This window comes from Cariama cristata, unplaced genomic scaffold (assembly GCF_000690535.1).
Source record: "Cariama cristata isolate BGI_N322 unplaced genomic scaffold, ASM69053v1 scaffold160, whole genome shotgun sequence".
Lineage (NCBI taxonomy): Eukaryota > Metazoa > Chordata > Aves > Cariamiformes > Cariamidae > Cariama > Cariama cristata.
Window position 1 is genome coordinate 3,863 of NW_009595036.1, and position 17,423 is coordinate 21,285.

Consider the following 17,423-nt stretch of genomic DNA (forward strand, 5'->3'; position numbering starts at 1 on the left):
AAAACAGATGTTGTGTGGGGGGGTGGGGGGGAGGTGGGGTGTAAATATCTGGGAAATGCTTGATTACTTGGTAACCTTGCAGTAAATATTGAGGCATTTGTACATCTTGACTCAGGAGTATAGCTTAAAAAAATCTGTGATGTGTTGAACTACAACTATGAAATTAGGAGCCGACTAAAGATTTGCACTGTGGTGTACTGCTCAAATTGTGGTATATCATGGCATGATGACAAAGGGATTCTGTTGTGGGTTTAATTCAGGTGTTACTATGCAACAATATTAGCACTTTTTGACCTATGAGAGAGAAATTTGCTTTTTCTCTTCCCTCTGGATATATATCAAAGTTACAGGTGCTACAGGCATTCGCAGTCCCACCAGCAGAGCTAAAGATTAAGAAGTCGATCCAATCCCTATTGGAATCAATTTCAAGTGAAGTTTAATGAGCTCTTAAATTGATTGACTAAATTATCCTGTTCACTGGAGTCCATCTATGCGGTCCAGAATTTACTTCCTTTATCAAGAGCTTTGGATATTGTGCTGATGTGATCCAGTTTGCTCCTAACTTGCTTTTAAACCAGTGTATAATTGCAGAAGACATGCTGCAGTTTCCTTCATGCAAAATACTGCAATAGGCTAGTTACATATGGCCATCCGAACACTTCCAGGAATTTTTAGCTTGCCTGTCTTATATGATTGGTCAACAAAACATTTGTAGTCTGATTTCAAGTTACTCCACTATTTTCAGTCTTGAAATTCAGATTATAGACCAGTTTACTCTTCAGCTGAAATAAAATATGAATTCTTCTTTCACTGTCTTTGTAAAAATTCCTTCTTAGGACAGCCGTTTAAACCACTGTTACATAATTATGCTTGCTGTCGCTTCAAGGAGGAAATAAGCAGTCAGGATGGGAGTTCATAGATTTTTATTTTTTTTTCTGGTCCTCCACACTGTTGAGATCAATGGGATAAGAATCTGTGTATCACAATACATTGGGACTATTCTATTCTGTCTATTATTCATTCACTCATCTGTGATTGGAACATAAGAATTGATTGTAATTGTTTAAGCAAAAAGAAAGAAAAATAATAGTGGCCATGTATAAATCTGTCAAAATGTATTTTAATTTTTGAACAAGTATTTCAATCAACTGCATTCATAGAGTTGTTTTTATGTCCAAGACATATTTTAAAAGACTGTAATATGTGTATTATGATGTTCATGATCTGTCAGTCCAGGTTTCATTGGATGAAATCCTACCTGTCTGTTTTCAGTAATAAGATAAAAACCAGCGGAGACAGGATTTTGCCTCATTGACTTGGGTAGGAATTTGCTGCCCTCTTAGTAGGTTGCTTTACATACATGATTCTTGGTACAAAGGAGTATCACTTGATAGTGATTAATACGGATTTAATTTGGAGAATGTTTACTCACTTGAGTCATCCAAGTGAAAATTTGCTGGCTCAGACCATGCATCATTATTGTAGTGCTTGAGCATAGTTGTGTAGAGCTCTGCAGGATCTTTTTACCACAATGATGATAGTATAGTGTATTGTGAAAGTAATTGTAATGTGTAATATATAATTATATGTAATGTATAATTATTTCATAATAGGGAATTGTAGGAAGTATGCAAAGGTAATTAAAATGTTGTTCACTTTGATATTTTTAAATTCCCTGTTATCACCTTTCTTTGACTTATAAACTAAGAAAACTTAATTGTTCTCTAACATAGTATTAAAATGTAGTCTTACTTTATTCTTCATTTTGTTTTGTTTCCAGGTGGAGGTGTAGCTGTTGGAACCCTTCTTCTTATTGGTTAGTATAGAATATATAGATATTTAATGCCATATTATGATGTGTTTTGCTCATTTTAATGTATTTATGAAATAATCTGTCATTTCGTTGTTTTTTAAACTCAGACCTTAAGAAAGTGTAAGTCTCAGGCCCCTTCACTTTGGGTAGCCTTCAGAGTGGACTGTTGTCTATTTCAGGAATTATTGGAGGTGGATCAAAATCTTACTTTTAGACAGGTTTGAACCCCCAAGAAGAATACCACAGAATTCTGTTTGAAAACAGGGAATTTAGCAAATTTCAGGACTTTTTATGAAAATTTTCGAATTAAGATTTTCGAATCTACTTGATTTCCTGTAAGATTCAGACTGTTTGTCATCACAAAGGTGTTTTTTTAATTTGGTTTTCTGAGGAAGATGTGAAATGCAGAATCTTTTAATTTTTTGTTTGCCAGAATCAACTACGAGAAAGCTGATGGAAGCCTGCTTTCTGTCAGGAGGTGGATGAGGCACACTGATGATTAAATAGATTACAGCAGAATTCCCTTTGCAGACTACATTGAAACTGTCTGGTATCATGTCTCCATTGCAGCTGAGATGGCCAGCTTTCCTTTCTATTTAAGTGTAGCAAAGGGGAAGAAGGCTATTGTACACATACATCTTGTCTTCATATCCCCAGGGTATGTACTGGACTTAGAGCCAAGAAACGTTTCCCAGGCCCCTCAGTTTAAGCATAGCAGCTAAATACACAGTTGTGGGGGAAGGCTAACTTCTTGCAAGTTAGTCTTGTAAGTGCTTACAGTTTCATCATATAAGTAAAGACGATTGTTCTTGCAGAAGAGAAAATGGAGGAGATAGCATCTGATTTGTCACATCAGTTCATTGATCTTGGGCTTCTAATGATACAAAAGTACTTCAAAATTATGTAAGGGCTGAATGGTGATAGAAATCTGATTTTTTTTTTCCTATTTTAAATGTTTATCAGATTAATGGTTCTTATAAGAAACTTTGAAGCTTGTTACTTTCCTAGTGAAAAGAACTGATATTACAGGAAAAAATGAAAGGTTATTAAGAGAAACACCTGTAGTTATTGTAGTTACGGGGAAAACATCTGCATCTTAATCTGTGTTCACATCTTAAATAGTATAACAATTTAAATACTACTTTTTGATACCAAGTTGCTGAAACAGAGAACTAGGAACCTAGAGGCAACAGATCTAGTTCTTAGCATTCCAAGCACTGCAATTTCTCTGGATTGTTGAAGTCTAGAAAGTTGTGTGATTGTTTTCCCCCACTGAATAAGAGGTAAAGTACCTCAATTTCCTTCTTTGTAGGAGTGATGGAAACATATATCACATTGCAAAGCTATTGGAGATACAACAAGCAATGTCTGAGTGCCTGCATATTAAGTGCCAAAAATCCTGCAATGAAGCCTTAAAAATGAATGTATTATTTTAAGTTAACGGTGGATTACAGGAAGACAACTGTCAGTAGATTTGAAACTGATAGGTAAAATCTGGAAGATAAAAGTAAAAAAGATGTTCTTACAGATAAAAAGGCCAGTTTCTCATTGCAGAAGATTGAAAGTGTAGTAAGGCACCATTTTGGCTAAATCCTGAGCTTCTGAATGCCTCACAGGTTTTTAGGATCAGTGCACAATTGTAAAATGGGAATGTAGAGACAAAATCTGAAAAAATCAGGTACACAGCAAGATACAACTAGCAAGAATTATCAAGAGTAATACAGATTTTTCTTAATTATCTCAATAGTTATGAGAAGCCCAAGAGAAGGGCTGGTTGATTACTTGATGAAGTGGAAAAGCTAGTCATAGCTGATATTGAGAAAGGGGAAAATTTTTAGAATTTTTGTATTAATCTTCACCCAGAAGGAGCACTGAAATCTCATGACTATTGTAATTGAAAACAGTGACTAGATTTCAGCTTTACCTAGGGAAAAGGCAGACTAGTGTATGCCTAGGTGATTTGGGTGATTGTGCCTGCAGAGTATTTTCAGAGCTTGCTGATGAAGTGTTAGGACTATTAGTGTCTATGAGAACTGGTAGAGGACAGTGAAGGAAAGAAAGAAAGATCTGGAAGAGTAGAAAATACAAATACAATTTCTATTTTTGAATGCTATTGGAGGAGTTGCTGAATTGCAGGCCTTGAATTATAATTAAAAAGAAAACAAGGATTGTGGTGGGTTGACCCTGGCTGGATGCCAGGTGCCCACCAAGCTGCTCCATCACTCCCCTCCTCAACTGGACAAGGGAGAGAAAAATGTAATGAAAGGCTCATGGGTTGAGATAAGGAGAAGGAGAGATCGCTCACCAGTTACTGTCACAGGCAAAACAGACTCAACTTGGGGAAATTAGTTTAATTTATTGCCAAACAAATCAGAGTAGGGTAATGAGAAATGAAACCAAATCTTGAAAGACCTTCCCCTCACCTCTCCTTTCCTCCCGGGCTCAACTTCATTCCCAATTTCTCTCCCTCCTCCACCCAAGTGGCACAGGGCGACGGGGAATGGGGTTTGTGGTCGGTTCATCACACGTTGTCTCTGCCATTCCTTCCTCCTCAGGGGGAGAATTCCTCACACTCTTCCTCTGCTCCAGCGTGGGGTCCGTCCCACAGGAGACAGTCCTCCATGAACTTCTCCAACGTGAGTCCTCATGGGCTGCATTTCTTCATGAATTGCTCCATCATGGGTCCCTTCTCCGAGGTGCAGCCCTTCAGGCACAGACTGCTCCAGCCTGGGTCCCCTGCAGGGTCACAAGCCCGGCCAGCAAACCTGCCCCAGCCTGGGCTTCTCTCTCTCCATGGGGTCCTGCCAGGAGCCTGCACCAGCATGGGTTTCCCATGGGGTCCCAGCCTCCTTTGGGCATCCCCTTGCCCCGGCATGGGGTCCTCCCCAGGCTGCAGGTGGGGATCTGATTCAACGTGGGCCTCCATGGGAGGACAGCCGGCCTCACCATGGGCTAGTGGGGAATCTCTGCTCCAGGCCTGCAGCACTTCCTCCTTCTCCTTCTTCTGCACTGACTTGGGGGTCTGCAGAGTTCTTGCTATCACATCTTCTCACTCCTCTCTCCCAGCTGCTGCTCTGCAGCAGTTTTTTTCCCCCTTCTTAACTCTGTTATCCCAGAGGTGCTACCACCATCGCTGATGGGCTCAGCCTTGGCCAGCGGCAGGTCCTTCTTGGCATTGGCTCCATCGAACATGGGGGAAGCTTCTAGCAGCTTCTCACAGAAGCCACCCCTGTAGCCCCACCACCACGCAAACCCAATACAAGGATGTAAGTAGCAGCCAATATGTTGAATAATCTTTCTGTATGAGATAATGAACTGGATAGAGGATAAGCAGGACATGCCATTTATCTTCACTTTAGTAATGCTTATGACACTATTTCAAATGGCATTCTCATAATCAAAGCTAGAAACAATGTGGTCTCAACATTTTATATGTGTTTACTTTCAGTGTGGAATATCAGCCATCACCTGGGAGACTGCATTTTTATCTAGAATTTTCATTAAATATTTTGAATTGTTGTAGTATTTTTAATTAGTCTTAACACTAACAGATTTAGGGAGAACTTATTTGAAATCAGGTTTAGCTACTATTGGGATTACATCGTGTTAGCTTTTGTTGGTGTAGAGCTCATGTGAACCTGCACTAGAGGCTGAACAGCACTGTTTTCTGGTGAGCAAGGTAATTGCTCTTGTTATGGCTTGGTGTTACTTTAAGGCTAGTTTTTATTTCTGCATTTTGTCTATCATTAGAGACAGGTGTTGCTGTCTCACTGAATCTGAAAATCTTGATTTTTACATAAAATGTGTAAATTAGTGTGTGTTGTGGTACAGATTAAGTAATTTGTGTAGTTGCCTGCCAGAAAAAATAACTGACGTTACTTCATTCCATATAGGCCACCATTTGCGTAATGGCTACCATTTAAGTTCAGATTTTTTGAGAAAACTGAATTGATACAGCAGTTCACTATTGCTGAAAGAAGTTGTCCAAATCCTTCTCCCCATTCCTGGCTGTGCAATCTTGTTCTTTGAGCTGGTGCTAGTGCTTTTCAACTCTCATCTCTCCCAAGTTGACAGAAAACTCACCCAGTTAAAGAGTGGATACTTTTCTCTCTGTCTAGTGACCTGAATCAGCTCACTAACAAGTGACATGAGTACCAGAGCCAGCACAAGGGAAAGAAGGACTGCACAGTGAGGACTAAGAGGGAAAGTACATGGCCTTTTTCAAGGCAGAAAGTGCCAGTTAAGCTTAATTTCCTCATGAAATCCAAATTTCTGTGAATTCAGGAAAAATGATAGAAGTTTTATCTTTTACTGCTTTAAGTAAAGATCTTTCTCTTCTCAGTTTGAGAAGAGCTGCAATCTTGCTATGGGCAAAGGAAGAAGGAAAAAAATGTTAGAACCTACCATATTTTACACAGATCAGATATTATGAAAGTAGACGAGTTTGCTTTTGCCTTCCCATTACAAATTCACTGCCCATTCCAATTGATAAACCGAGTGGCATCAAATGAACCTACTAACTGGAAAATTGTAATTAAACAAAAGTCGTTCTTCAGATGGTATGTGATTAAGTGGTAGAATACTTCACTATAGAGTGTTATGGATGTAAAAAAAAGTCATGGTCTCAGTGGAAACTGGGCAGCTTGATGGAAGAGAAAGCCATTTGCATTACTAGGTTAGTGGATACCAGGTCCGGCTAAGGAAGTCCTTGAGCTACAAATGGTGGGAGGCTGAGCAAGTGCTTGGGTGAAGCATCAGATTTGCTTGTTCAGTTCTTATTACCTCTTCCTAAATATCTGCTTCTGGCTACTGTTGAGCATAGGGTTAGCTATCCGTTTGACCTGACCTTAATGGCACCAGATGAAGCAAGTACGAAGGCAGTGAGTTTTGTGTTCTAATGAAAGAGATGACAAGGCTCAATGATTTGAAAATGATAGGATTTTTACCTGAATTTTTTTTTCTGCTCCTCTGAGTGCATAGCTGGCAAAAGTCAGTGGTGGGTTTTAATGTACTTATCCCCTATGTTGGTTGTTTATTTGTGATCTGATATAAAACTTAGCCTCACAGAAACACAAAGGAGAATCTCTCTTTTTGAAAGCTAATTTTTTTTCCCAAATAAGACTTGCCATGTATTATTTTGAAAAATATAATTATATACAAAAAGTCTTAGAGTAAGAACTATATTTAATTATGAGACGTTAGTCTAAAAATTTTTAAACTAATTTTTAAAGTTGGTGCAGGTAGAATTGTAACTGCATTGTTAGAATAACCTGCCAGTATACGAAAAAATTCTGTCATGAGATTAGTCTAGGCAAGCTTAATATTATACAAGATTGAAGCTGTCAGTGATAAACCTCCTAGGAAGATCTCTCTGTGTTGTACTCCAAGTGTTACAAAAAGGTTAAATTCTTCCCCCTTCCTTCAACATTCTCTAAGGCAAGAATAAATTGCATTACTTTTAGCTTAGCTCCCTTTGCAAATTAAATGCTCATCTTCATTATTTGACACATTATCTTGGTTAATTTAACCAAATAATAGTAGATTCAGGGTATTAAAATATTTATTTTAACTGTTGGTTCTGAAGATGTAGTAATGGCACAGGTTACTTGATAAGACTGTAAAATATTGTTTGAAATATAAGTGCACAATTTTTTAAAACCTGATTCATAATAAAGAGCATCATGGTTTTCAGTTGAACTTAGTTCTATAATATATTCTTTTGACAGTGTTTTGTTTATGTGAGAATTAAGAGTTGAAGCACATGGTAGTCTCATGCAACTAGTGGAACTTGAAACTTTCTGGGATTTGTTCATATAGCAAGAATGTTTAGGATTTTAACTAGTACTTTAGTTTCAAAAGATCTTACTGTAGTGGGTGTATAAGAAGTGGTAAAACAAGCATCCTGACTCTGCGTGAAATGAAATTTGAACACTATCAAAACAGTTTGTTCAATGTGAATGTAAGACCATGTGTTTGTTGTTTCATCTTAAACTGCTCCAGATTAGCTTTCTAGAAGAATCTCCCCTTTCAAAACAAATAGTATAGCTGTTGATTAAGCAGACTTCTTTCCAGACTCCCCTCTCTGATACACTTCAACCTGTTGTATGTCTGTTTTACCAGCCTCAAGAGGAGTTTCAGGGAGGATCTTATTTTGTTTTTTAAATATAAGCCTTGTTTATATAGCACATTCTGCTTAGTGAGTTGCAGCACACTCTAATAGGTCTGTCCTGGGTACCCTATAAGAACCTATTCTTGCATACCTTTAAGATGCTCTAGTTTTGACGAGGTCATTGATGGCTAAATGTTTTAAAGATTATCTGTAGGAGGAGTTTTGTTGGTAGCTCAGGTCAATTATTAAAAGTTTAAAGTTGTCTGGTTAAAAGCAGGTCTATACTAGTACATTTTAAGCCTTAAAGCAGTTTCAGCTACTTTAATTAGCTACTATTATTTTTGTTAGACATGTTATTTAACCTGACTGGTAAGAGCTCTCTTCGCTTGTCAATGTAATTGAATTTATCATCTTTTTAAAGCTGAAAAAGATAATCTCCAGAGAGGTACAAAACAGTGATTTGCTAAATATAATTCTACAAAATACAAGTTACCAGAATTCACCTTCCTGAAGTATGGCCAAATGCCAAATATTGTAACTTATATGTTCGACAACTCTGTTTTGGCATGTGCTAATTAAATGCAAGTGACACAAAGTATATCCCCTCAAGCTTAGTAAATATGGACATTAGTAAAGTATCTTTTAAATGGAATTTCAGATTATTAAAATAATCGTATCTTATAACCTGCAGCAATTCAGAGAGATAGTTCATAGCTACAGAAAGACACACCTTAGGTCACAATACTCTACTGTAGAAGTATCTGGTGAAAAAATGATCAATACTGATAGGCTATGACAGGCTTTTGGCAGCTTTAGGGCAACCTGTCTAGACTTTGTACAGAGGAAATAAAATAAGCTATCTGTGCATTACATTGTTGCAGTCTTATTTTTTCCTCTTATAGGTCTCATCATTTTAAGCAATTATAGTACAAATTACTTCTGGAGTTTTTCAAAGACCTTCATGCCATTTAGTATACTGATGTTTAAAAGTCAGCTATTAGAAATATGATCTATACGTGCTTGTTACCTTATGGAAGATTTTGTTTGTGACTTTTTTTTTCCTTTTCAAATTATATTTTTATTATTTTTATTCTCCATCCTCCTCTTGGAACATGAATACCTCTGTGCAGAGGGAGTGGTTATGGCTAAAGATTTTTTTTTTTAAGCCACACAGTTTTAGTGCAGAGGGAGTGGTTATGGCTAGAGATTTTTTTCTTAAGGCCACATGTTTACATACCGATTTCTATAATTAGATGAGATTTTTGCCCTTAATTTTTATATAAATTACATATTTACAGTGCCTTACTCGTATCTGCTCTCTTTGTTTTCTGTGCCCTAGCTAAACTGCAGTGCCTTAAAATTTTGTATCTAGTTCTACGACCCACTGATTTCTCTGAGTAGTAGCTACAAGTAGTCCAGGCACAGAGATGTTGAGAATGTCTCTTACGTGTTCAGTAGCCTATACAGTCTAGGGGTGAAAAGAGCCATAAATAGGAATTGCTCTTTATCCTTAGTTTTCAACATGGTTATATATTGGAATTCATTGCACTGATACTGACAATGCTGCTTTTTTCTTCATGACTATTTTAGCCATGAAAGCATACTGTTGTGTGGCAAAAGACCAATGGATAATGATCACAATAAACTATTTTATTTATGTCCTTATCTGAAGGATCAGAAGAGGTTTTGTCCTGGAGACAATATGCATAACTTCTAGGTAAATAATCTCTTTTCCTTGTATAGTTTTACGCTTCACTAGTTACTCACCTGCTACTTAGCTGTAGAACGCTCTTTGTTCAAAAAGAATCAGAGCGCGCTGCAGACTGTTGTGTGACTTGCAGTGACTGAACTCAGAAAAGAGTCTGCAGCTGCAAGAGTCTTATTTGTTTATGTGCTTTATTAGCTAGAAGTAAAGTTCACAATGAAGGCTGCTGACAGCACAGCCCTTTAGTATGGAGGCTAAAGAATAAAGATTTGGGCCAGGCTTGTCTTAAGTATTTTGCTGACTAAAATGCACTTATGTGTTAGTTTCTCCATACAGAATGGAGATAGTTCTTTTGGATGTGGGTGTAATTTTGAAAAATAAAGATACCGTTTGAGAATTTATCCTAGCCATCAAAATAGTAAGTCCAAGCGTTACCAGAAAACAAATATACTTCAAAGTATTTCATTCATCTATGAAAGTAATCAGTGAGCCACTGAAGTACCTGTGCTAAATGAATTGTTTGTTTATTTACAAGAAGAAAGCTGTACTCCTATGGTTTTGAATAGTAACGTAACTATTGAAGCCCGGGTACAATAGATGCTATCAGAAAAGCCCCATATGGGTGCACTTTAGATCTTTTGAATACCACAAAAGTTTAGTGACCTAGAAATGAATCAATAAAAAGCCATCCTCTATCTGACAAATTGAAGAACTGAGGGATTCTTACAGATGCATTGACTTTAACAATTCAAGATACACTGTTTGTAAAGGCTTTCTGAGACACATTTAATCCTTAGAGTACTGTAGCAGACTACAAGGTGTTTTATATTTAGATCACTCTCCAATAGTTCATTTCCTATTTTTACTGTAAGTTTACTGTTATGAAAATCAATGTAAGAAAACTGAAGGAAAGGCTAATGCTAGAATGATATGTCCTTACACTGAATGTAAATATTTTTAGTTTTCTAAATTGAAAATTCCTTATTGTTTTGCAAAATATGTTTTGGAAGGGTATGGCAGTGTAAGAACCTCTCTAGTCCTGTTATATTACAAATAAGTCTATCACTCAACAAAAAGAATTATAAACTTGGATGAGTCAGTAAAAGGGTTTATATCCCTGGTTCTCATTGCTTCAATTCTATAGTTGGTTTTAACATTTCTGCATTTCAAATCAAAATTGAGTAAAAATTCTTCTTAACTACTGCAGCCTTATTTCCTCTTAGTTTAGTTAAGTAATCATCAACACACAGTACAATTTCGTATATTTATCCATGGTTTATGGAGTTTCCGTGTTACGTTTGGCACAAAATCGAGCATGTTGCTTACTTTCTAAGGAATAATTAGTATCAAAAATGATGATCCAGAAAGACTGTATGGTTGCACGCACGTACACAAACCATAAAATACTTGGGCTAAATGAGATACTGGCTTTTATTCCATTAAATGTCAGTTAAGTCCTGTCCATATGCAATACAATTCAGTGTTTCTCTGCCTCAAATGGTGAAGAAGGTGAACTTTAACCTGTAGATAAAAATGAATGAATCAAGATTCTTGATTCACCAAGGATGACGTAAATGTTACAGCTGAGGATCCTTCCAGAGCACCTGACTAGTGTCCCTTTTCTTCTTTTGTTCAAAGGGAAGGAGGTCTAACAAAACTGGCTCCCTCCACTGACATCTGCTGCAGTGATGGGATTATATGGGAGGCTTGGTGGTGTCTTTCAGGTAGCTCGGATAATTAAAAAAAAATAAATAGTAGATATCATGGTGTCACTATGATTTCTAGATGGCTTTGGCTCTTAAATTGAGAGCTTTGTAGATGGAGAGTAGCACATGGAAGTCAATATACTGTGAATAATATATTACCAATTATATTGCAGTAAGCAACCAAAGCATAAATAACTAGAGAGAGACAACATTTAGCAGGCAGGAGCGGTATATATTCCTGGACTTCAGTTATAGGGGAGAATTACCTCCATATGAGTTTTATTTTTCTCTTGTTGAAGCAGTTTAAGATCTAAGCAGGCTCCAAAAACTATATTTACAAAATGAGACTGTAATACTTCTTCAAAACTTTAGATAGTGTCAGTTCTACTTTTTGCTTCTGCAGCTGTAATGCTTCAGTTTTATCTGAATTGAGTCTTGTCTCCATCCTAGTCTCATACATGGATCCACATCCTCAGTTGAAGCACAATGTATGGAGCTGAGTTGCTAGGAAAACAGTTCTTCAGTAACACTATGGCTTTTTAAGCATGTGATAGTAAATGACATGAAGTATTTAATTAAAAGCTCCAAACTTTCAAGGAAATTGCAGTTTGTAATTCTGTAATGCTTTTGGAAATACCTGCTGAAATTTTAATAAGGAAGCCAGTGCTGTCAACAGTAAGCTTTTGTCAGTACTGTACTTTTCACAATACTGCTCTGTCTGTATTTTTCACTAGACTGTTATTTCTAAAAATAAAAATAAATGTGTTATTGAAAGTACGTTAGAAGGCTAGTATGGCCTACTAAGCAGGTTAACAGTGTGAAAGGTAAATTATATTAATACAATCTGAGTTCTTAAAACCCTCAGACTCTACAGTAAACTGAACATATCAATGACTAATACTAGTAATGACAGTGTTGTAATTATTGTTTTGCCTTTGGCTTATTTGGATGTCCAGTTTTATGTAATTTCCTGTCTCAATGACTGTGTTACGAAACATTTTTCTCTATCTTGAAATGTTGCTTTAGAGTCACTTCTAGTTCATTTCTTGGGTTTAATGAAAGGGAAACTTATTTAAGTATTTCTCCTTAACAACAAAGTAAGTAATTTTGACGCTATTTCTTTCCTCCCTTCTTCTTTCTTTCCTCCCTTCTTCTTTCTTTCCTCCCTTCTTCTTTCTTTCCTCCCTTCTTCTTTCTTTCCTCCCTTCTTCTTTCTTTCCTCCCTTCTTCTTTCTTTCCTCCCTTCTTTCCTCGCACTCCACTTCATTGGTTCTTTTTAACTCTTAAGCTCCAAAGCATACTATTCTGATATGTATCAAAGTTATATTCTTTTTGTTTTCCTTCTTTAATATTTTTTAGAAGTTAGATATGAATGACAACTTTCTTATTTTCAGCCTTTGTTGTTGGCTTTGGAGTTTTCTTTTTTAATATTTTCATATGAGATTTGTAATAGGGAGGAAATTGTTTCCAAGTCATGCAAAGAATGGATTAAGAATCTTGTTGGTTCTGCATAAAGAAAATCTATCTATCTGTATTTTTCTGCCACAATATCCCTGTATATTATCTTCCAACAGCCAGATTAACAGATGAAAAAGTGAAATGTTACATTGTTGCATTTACTTTTCTCCCAAACAAAATATTTCAGATAATCTTTCTAAATAAATGTATGTTGTTCCAAAGGGCGTGATCTAAAATTTTACTGGACAAAGAACTGGGTAGTTAGATTGTTAGGTTTTTTTTTTGCTAGCATTAACATTGCTATTGTTATTTCCAAAAAATAAAGAAAACCAGAGATGGTTCAAATTTCAGTTGTTACTTACTCGTTCACTTCCTCCATAGTTTTGAGTTATGGTAAGTTTTAATTCTTTGAAGCTCATTGAGACTTTCTAATTCTGGTAATTTATGATACTTAACTTGCAACAAAAAAGCTGAAGGAAATACTAGCCTTTCTGAAGCCAGTGGGAGTTTGTATTTTTATTTCAGAAGGCTAGTATTCACAATGTCTGTTAGAAAGTATTGTCTCACTTCTTAAACTGTAAGTTCATGTGTCTTTTGAATGTGTTCATGATGTTGCTCTGGATAGCTTTCAAAAATGGCATTGCAAATTTTCTGTTTTTTCAATATATCCATTTGTTTTGCCTATTTTTGCAGTTCTAGCAGTTCTGAAAGAAATGCAGATGTAAGAATGTCTCTTTAAGAATTGATACCTTTATATACCTTTAGCATGCCAAATATTAAATATTAAATATTAAAGCATCTATTAATAGATATTTTAAGCAAGTTGATTAATATTTTAAGCATTAAGAGGGAGGGACTTTTTACAAGGGCATGTAGCGATAGGACAAAGGGCAATGACTTAAAATGGAAAAAGGGTAGCTTTAAATTAGATGCTAAATTCTTCCCTGTGAGGGTGGTGAGGCACTGCAACAGGTTGCCCAGAGAAGTTGTGAATGCACCATCCCTGGAAGTGTTCAAAGCCAGGTTGGATGAGGCTCTGAGCAACCTGGTCGAGTGGAAGGTGTTCCTGCCTATGGCAGGGGAGTTGGAACTAGCTCATCTTTATGGTCCTTTCCAACCAAACCATTCTATGATTCTATGAATATAAATATTAACTCAATGATCAAAAGCCTTTCCCTTTGAACTGTGATTTCGGTAATCTTAGTTGATGCTTACGGGAAACCTTGTTAGGAAGATAACACTATTGCTGTATCCCATCCATATCTTAGAATCAAATATCTGATTGAGAACTATTTCTCTGGCTTGAAAAAATAGGAATACAGTATTATCAAGCATTATTTTTAAAGCTTTGGAATCATATTTTACCTATTATCTCTGTTGTACATTATATAATCTAGGAGGTGGGCCAAAAAAGGGCTTTTACAGTGTTATGAAAATACAGGTGGGTGATTTATCTGACAAAAAAAGAAAAAATTCCAACCATTTTTGTTTTCACAGAGGAAGATAAATATGGTCTTTACTGTAATTTGTTGTTGAAGTATTTTCTCGCAGAGGGAGTTGTCTGTGGACATGACTTGTTTGTTGCTTCTGCTAAAGAGCATCCTGACAACATCTTAAAGGTAAAGAATACTCATAGTTTTTGACAAGTAAAGCTGTAATCTCTTCATGAATTTAAATACATTTTAAAGTGTATCTATTGTGTAGTAAGAAATTAACTAATCTTGGTGAATCATAAGAATGTGTTGGGAAGTGCAGGAGTATTTACACTAGCCAGATTTGGGAATTAAATTTAACTCAGTAGGCTCCATCTACAGGCAATGGAGTAAGATCCTCCCCAGGCCAAATCAGGCTAGGAGCCTGCTTTTTTTTGGTTACGGACAAAAACCAGACAGACTAGCTGGCTTAGTCGAATGGTTTGAGTAAACTCAACTGTTTACAGTTTCCACCTGCCTATCAGGAAGAGTAGTTAAGCTGCTTCCAATATATTGTGGTGAAAACAGTGTACAATTTGTGTAGATATTTATTGTAGTTTCCTATAGAAAAGAAAAATACCTTTTAACATCTTTACAACTTCCTTTACACATGTATTTCATTCTGACTGTCTTTTTTCTGCTAGGAAACATGGTCAGCTTTGGATCAGGTCATATAGAAAGGTTCCTTTCAGACTTCAGTGAGCTCCTAATCAAACACTGACAGTTTTCATTATAAGGAAATTATATAAGGAAAAGAGCCTGATCAACACTGCAAAAAATGCTGAAGTGTGAGGATAATCTTACAAAATTTCATTAAATATTTTATGTCTTTCTAAGGCTGCTTTTTTCTAATATCAGAAGTAACATATAATTTACTGATTACTTCTGCATCAAGTGAAGTCTGGCTATTTCCTTAAGAGTCTTCAGAGACTATTTCTGGACAAAATGATAACTTTTCTTTTTTCCTACCTAGTGATGGTAGATTCTATGCCTTATCTATTCAGTATTATCTTCATGAAAAAGTATATCCTTAATGAAATTATATGATTGTGGTTATGAAAAATCTAATAATTTTTAATATGATCTTGAACCTAAAGAGGGTTCATATAGGGGTGAAATTTTTATCGTTCGTTCTCGTGGTTTAGCATATAGCCTAAACAAATAGGTTAGATTTTGATTGTGAAGTATGAACTACCTAAGAACATGCTGTATGTTTTAATAATATTTCATTTTAAGTAACTGATAATCAAGTCATTGACTCTCTGACTGTGCATTACATGATCGTTGCCATTGTTTTTCTTGTCAAAATTATTCAAATTAATATTTTTATTGCACGGCATTAAAATTTCTTAAAATGCAGTAGCTAACATACATTTTATTCTTCTTTCAGTCACCTTTGAATCAATTGTTCATGCAATTTTTTTCCTAGAGCCTGTTATTTTTATGCTTTTGCAAGTTAAGCAACAGACATTGTTACATGTATCTATCCCTCTTGTACCAGTTTGAGTTTGTGGTCCGTTAGTTCGATGTGACTCATTGAGCTCTGCTATCTAATTTAGAATAAGTTTTCCTTCTTACTTTTCAGGGGCAGATGCTGGATAATAGTACTACATTCCTCTGTTGTAACTCATAGTGGTGTAACTGTAAGAGGTTCTAAATAGGTGGACAATACTACTACAGGAAAGTTGAGGAAAACATAATTTTGTCTTGTTTTCTCCCTCTGTGTGTTTATATATCCAACAATACTCTTGTCTATGCTCTTTTACTCTTACCTTGACTATTCAACACTTCCTTTGCTTGACAGACAAGGCATAGTAGAGTTGATTTCTCTGATTTGTATTGCTGTCTGGAAATTGCTTCAGTGAAATAACCCTGCAGTATGCTAGGCATCAATCTAGAAAATTATGTACTCTCACACTTGGAAAGCTTAGACACTTCTTGAAATGCCAGTATGTGTACCTAAAAAACATTATTGCCTCACCTGGGAAAAGTCGATCTAAGGCTGGCATTGGCCACAGTTAGGTCTCCAAATCACAGAAATAGAGGATTTTTCCCTATGAGTGCCTCACTTGATTTTTTTAAAGGAGGGTACATTCAGGTGCTTCAAGAAGTCCTCTCCTGTCATACAAATGAGCTGTCTCCACCAAGTCAGGATTTTAATATAACATACCTAGCTGTCAAATAACATTTAATTTTATTTAATGAGATTAGTAATTATTTTCAGTATGCGATTGGACTGCATTCTTTACTGGAAAGGCAACAGAGATGTGGTACATATCAACCTGAATTATACATCTTATGCTTGGTTTTTATGTTATAAAATTCAAGTATGGATTCAGTATATTCTATAGCTAGTATTCTAATTAACTGGTGTTTTACATAAAGGCAATTCATTAACTGCCTTATGTCTGTATTGTGTGGTCAGTCTATTTATACATTCAATTCTCTGCTGAGATGCCATAGTTGCCCTATTCTAATTTTATGATGTGATTGGAAGTCTCTTGAACCTATAACCAAGACAAATATTGCTGGTAGTAGGAAGGGGAAAAGACATTCTTATAGACCATAATTATCTTGAAATTGTGTATAACTAAAAGACAAGTAGAGGATAAAAAGCCCTGATCAGCTGCCTAAGATATATTATATTACCACCCACCAATTTATCCATCATCCTTTGAAAACATATTCATGCCTTTTGTAGTCAAAGCTCCTTCAGGAAATTGGCATTAAGACGTAATGCTGAAAAATTATACACCTCTGGTAAAACCTACAGAACTATATACATGCTATTTTTTAGAAAGTATTTCAAACATTTGAAAGCATTTCTGTTCAATCTCTATTCTTCAACACAAGGCAACTTTTTACTATAAGGGCATAAATACTAGGAATAGTATATAATGTAAGCAATAGTATGGTATACTTCTGTGATCAATCATAAAATAAAACTGATTGCATTGGTAAATGGAAAACTAATTCAATAATAAAATGACTGAAGGAAACATTGTGTCTTAACATTCCATTTTCAGTACCATACCTTATTAAGTTTAGACTACAAATTCTGAAATGCTGTTATCTACTCAAGCTTAAAAACAAGAGAAACTAATAAAGTAGATAGGGTTTTTTCTTGTATCCATTTTCTTAACTTCACTGTGTTTAGTGA

The 17,423-nt window shown here is 35.9% G+C and overlaps 1 protein-coding gene across 1 annotated transcript in view; it reads left to right on the plus strand.

The window, feature by feature from the left end:
• Positions 1–4,686: 4,686 nt before the first annotated feature.
• Positions 4,687–17,423, plus strand: part of ELP4 (elongator acetyltransferase complex subunit 4) — a gene marked incomplete at its 3' end in the record, with an annotated part of 61,452 nt that continues 48,715 nt past the window's right edge. The window contains exons 1-3 of the mRNA XM_009700111.1: positions 4,687–4,709; positions 8,126–8,159; positions 14,291–14,410. Coding sequence (XP_009698413.1) covers positions 4,687–4,709; positions 8,126–8,159; positions 14,291–14,410 — 177 coding nt within the window. The remainder of the gene's footprint in view (positions 4,710–8,125; positions 8,160–14,290; positions 14,411–17,423) is intronic.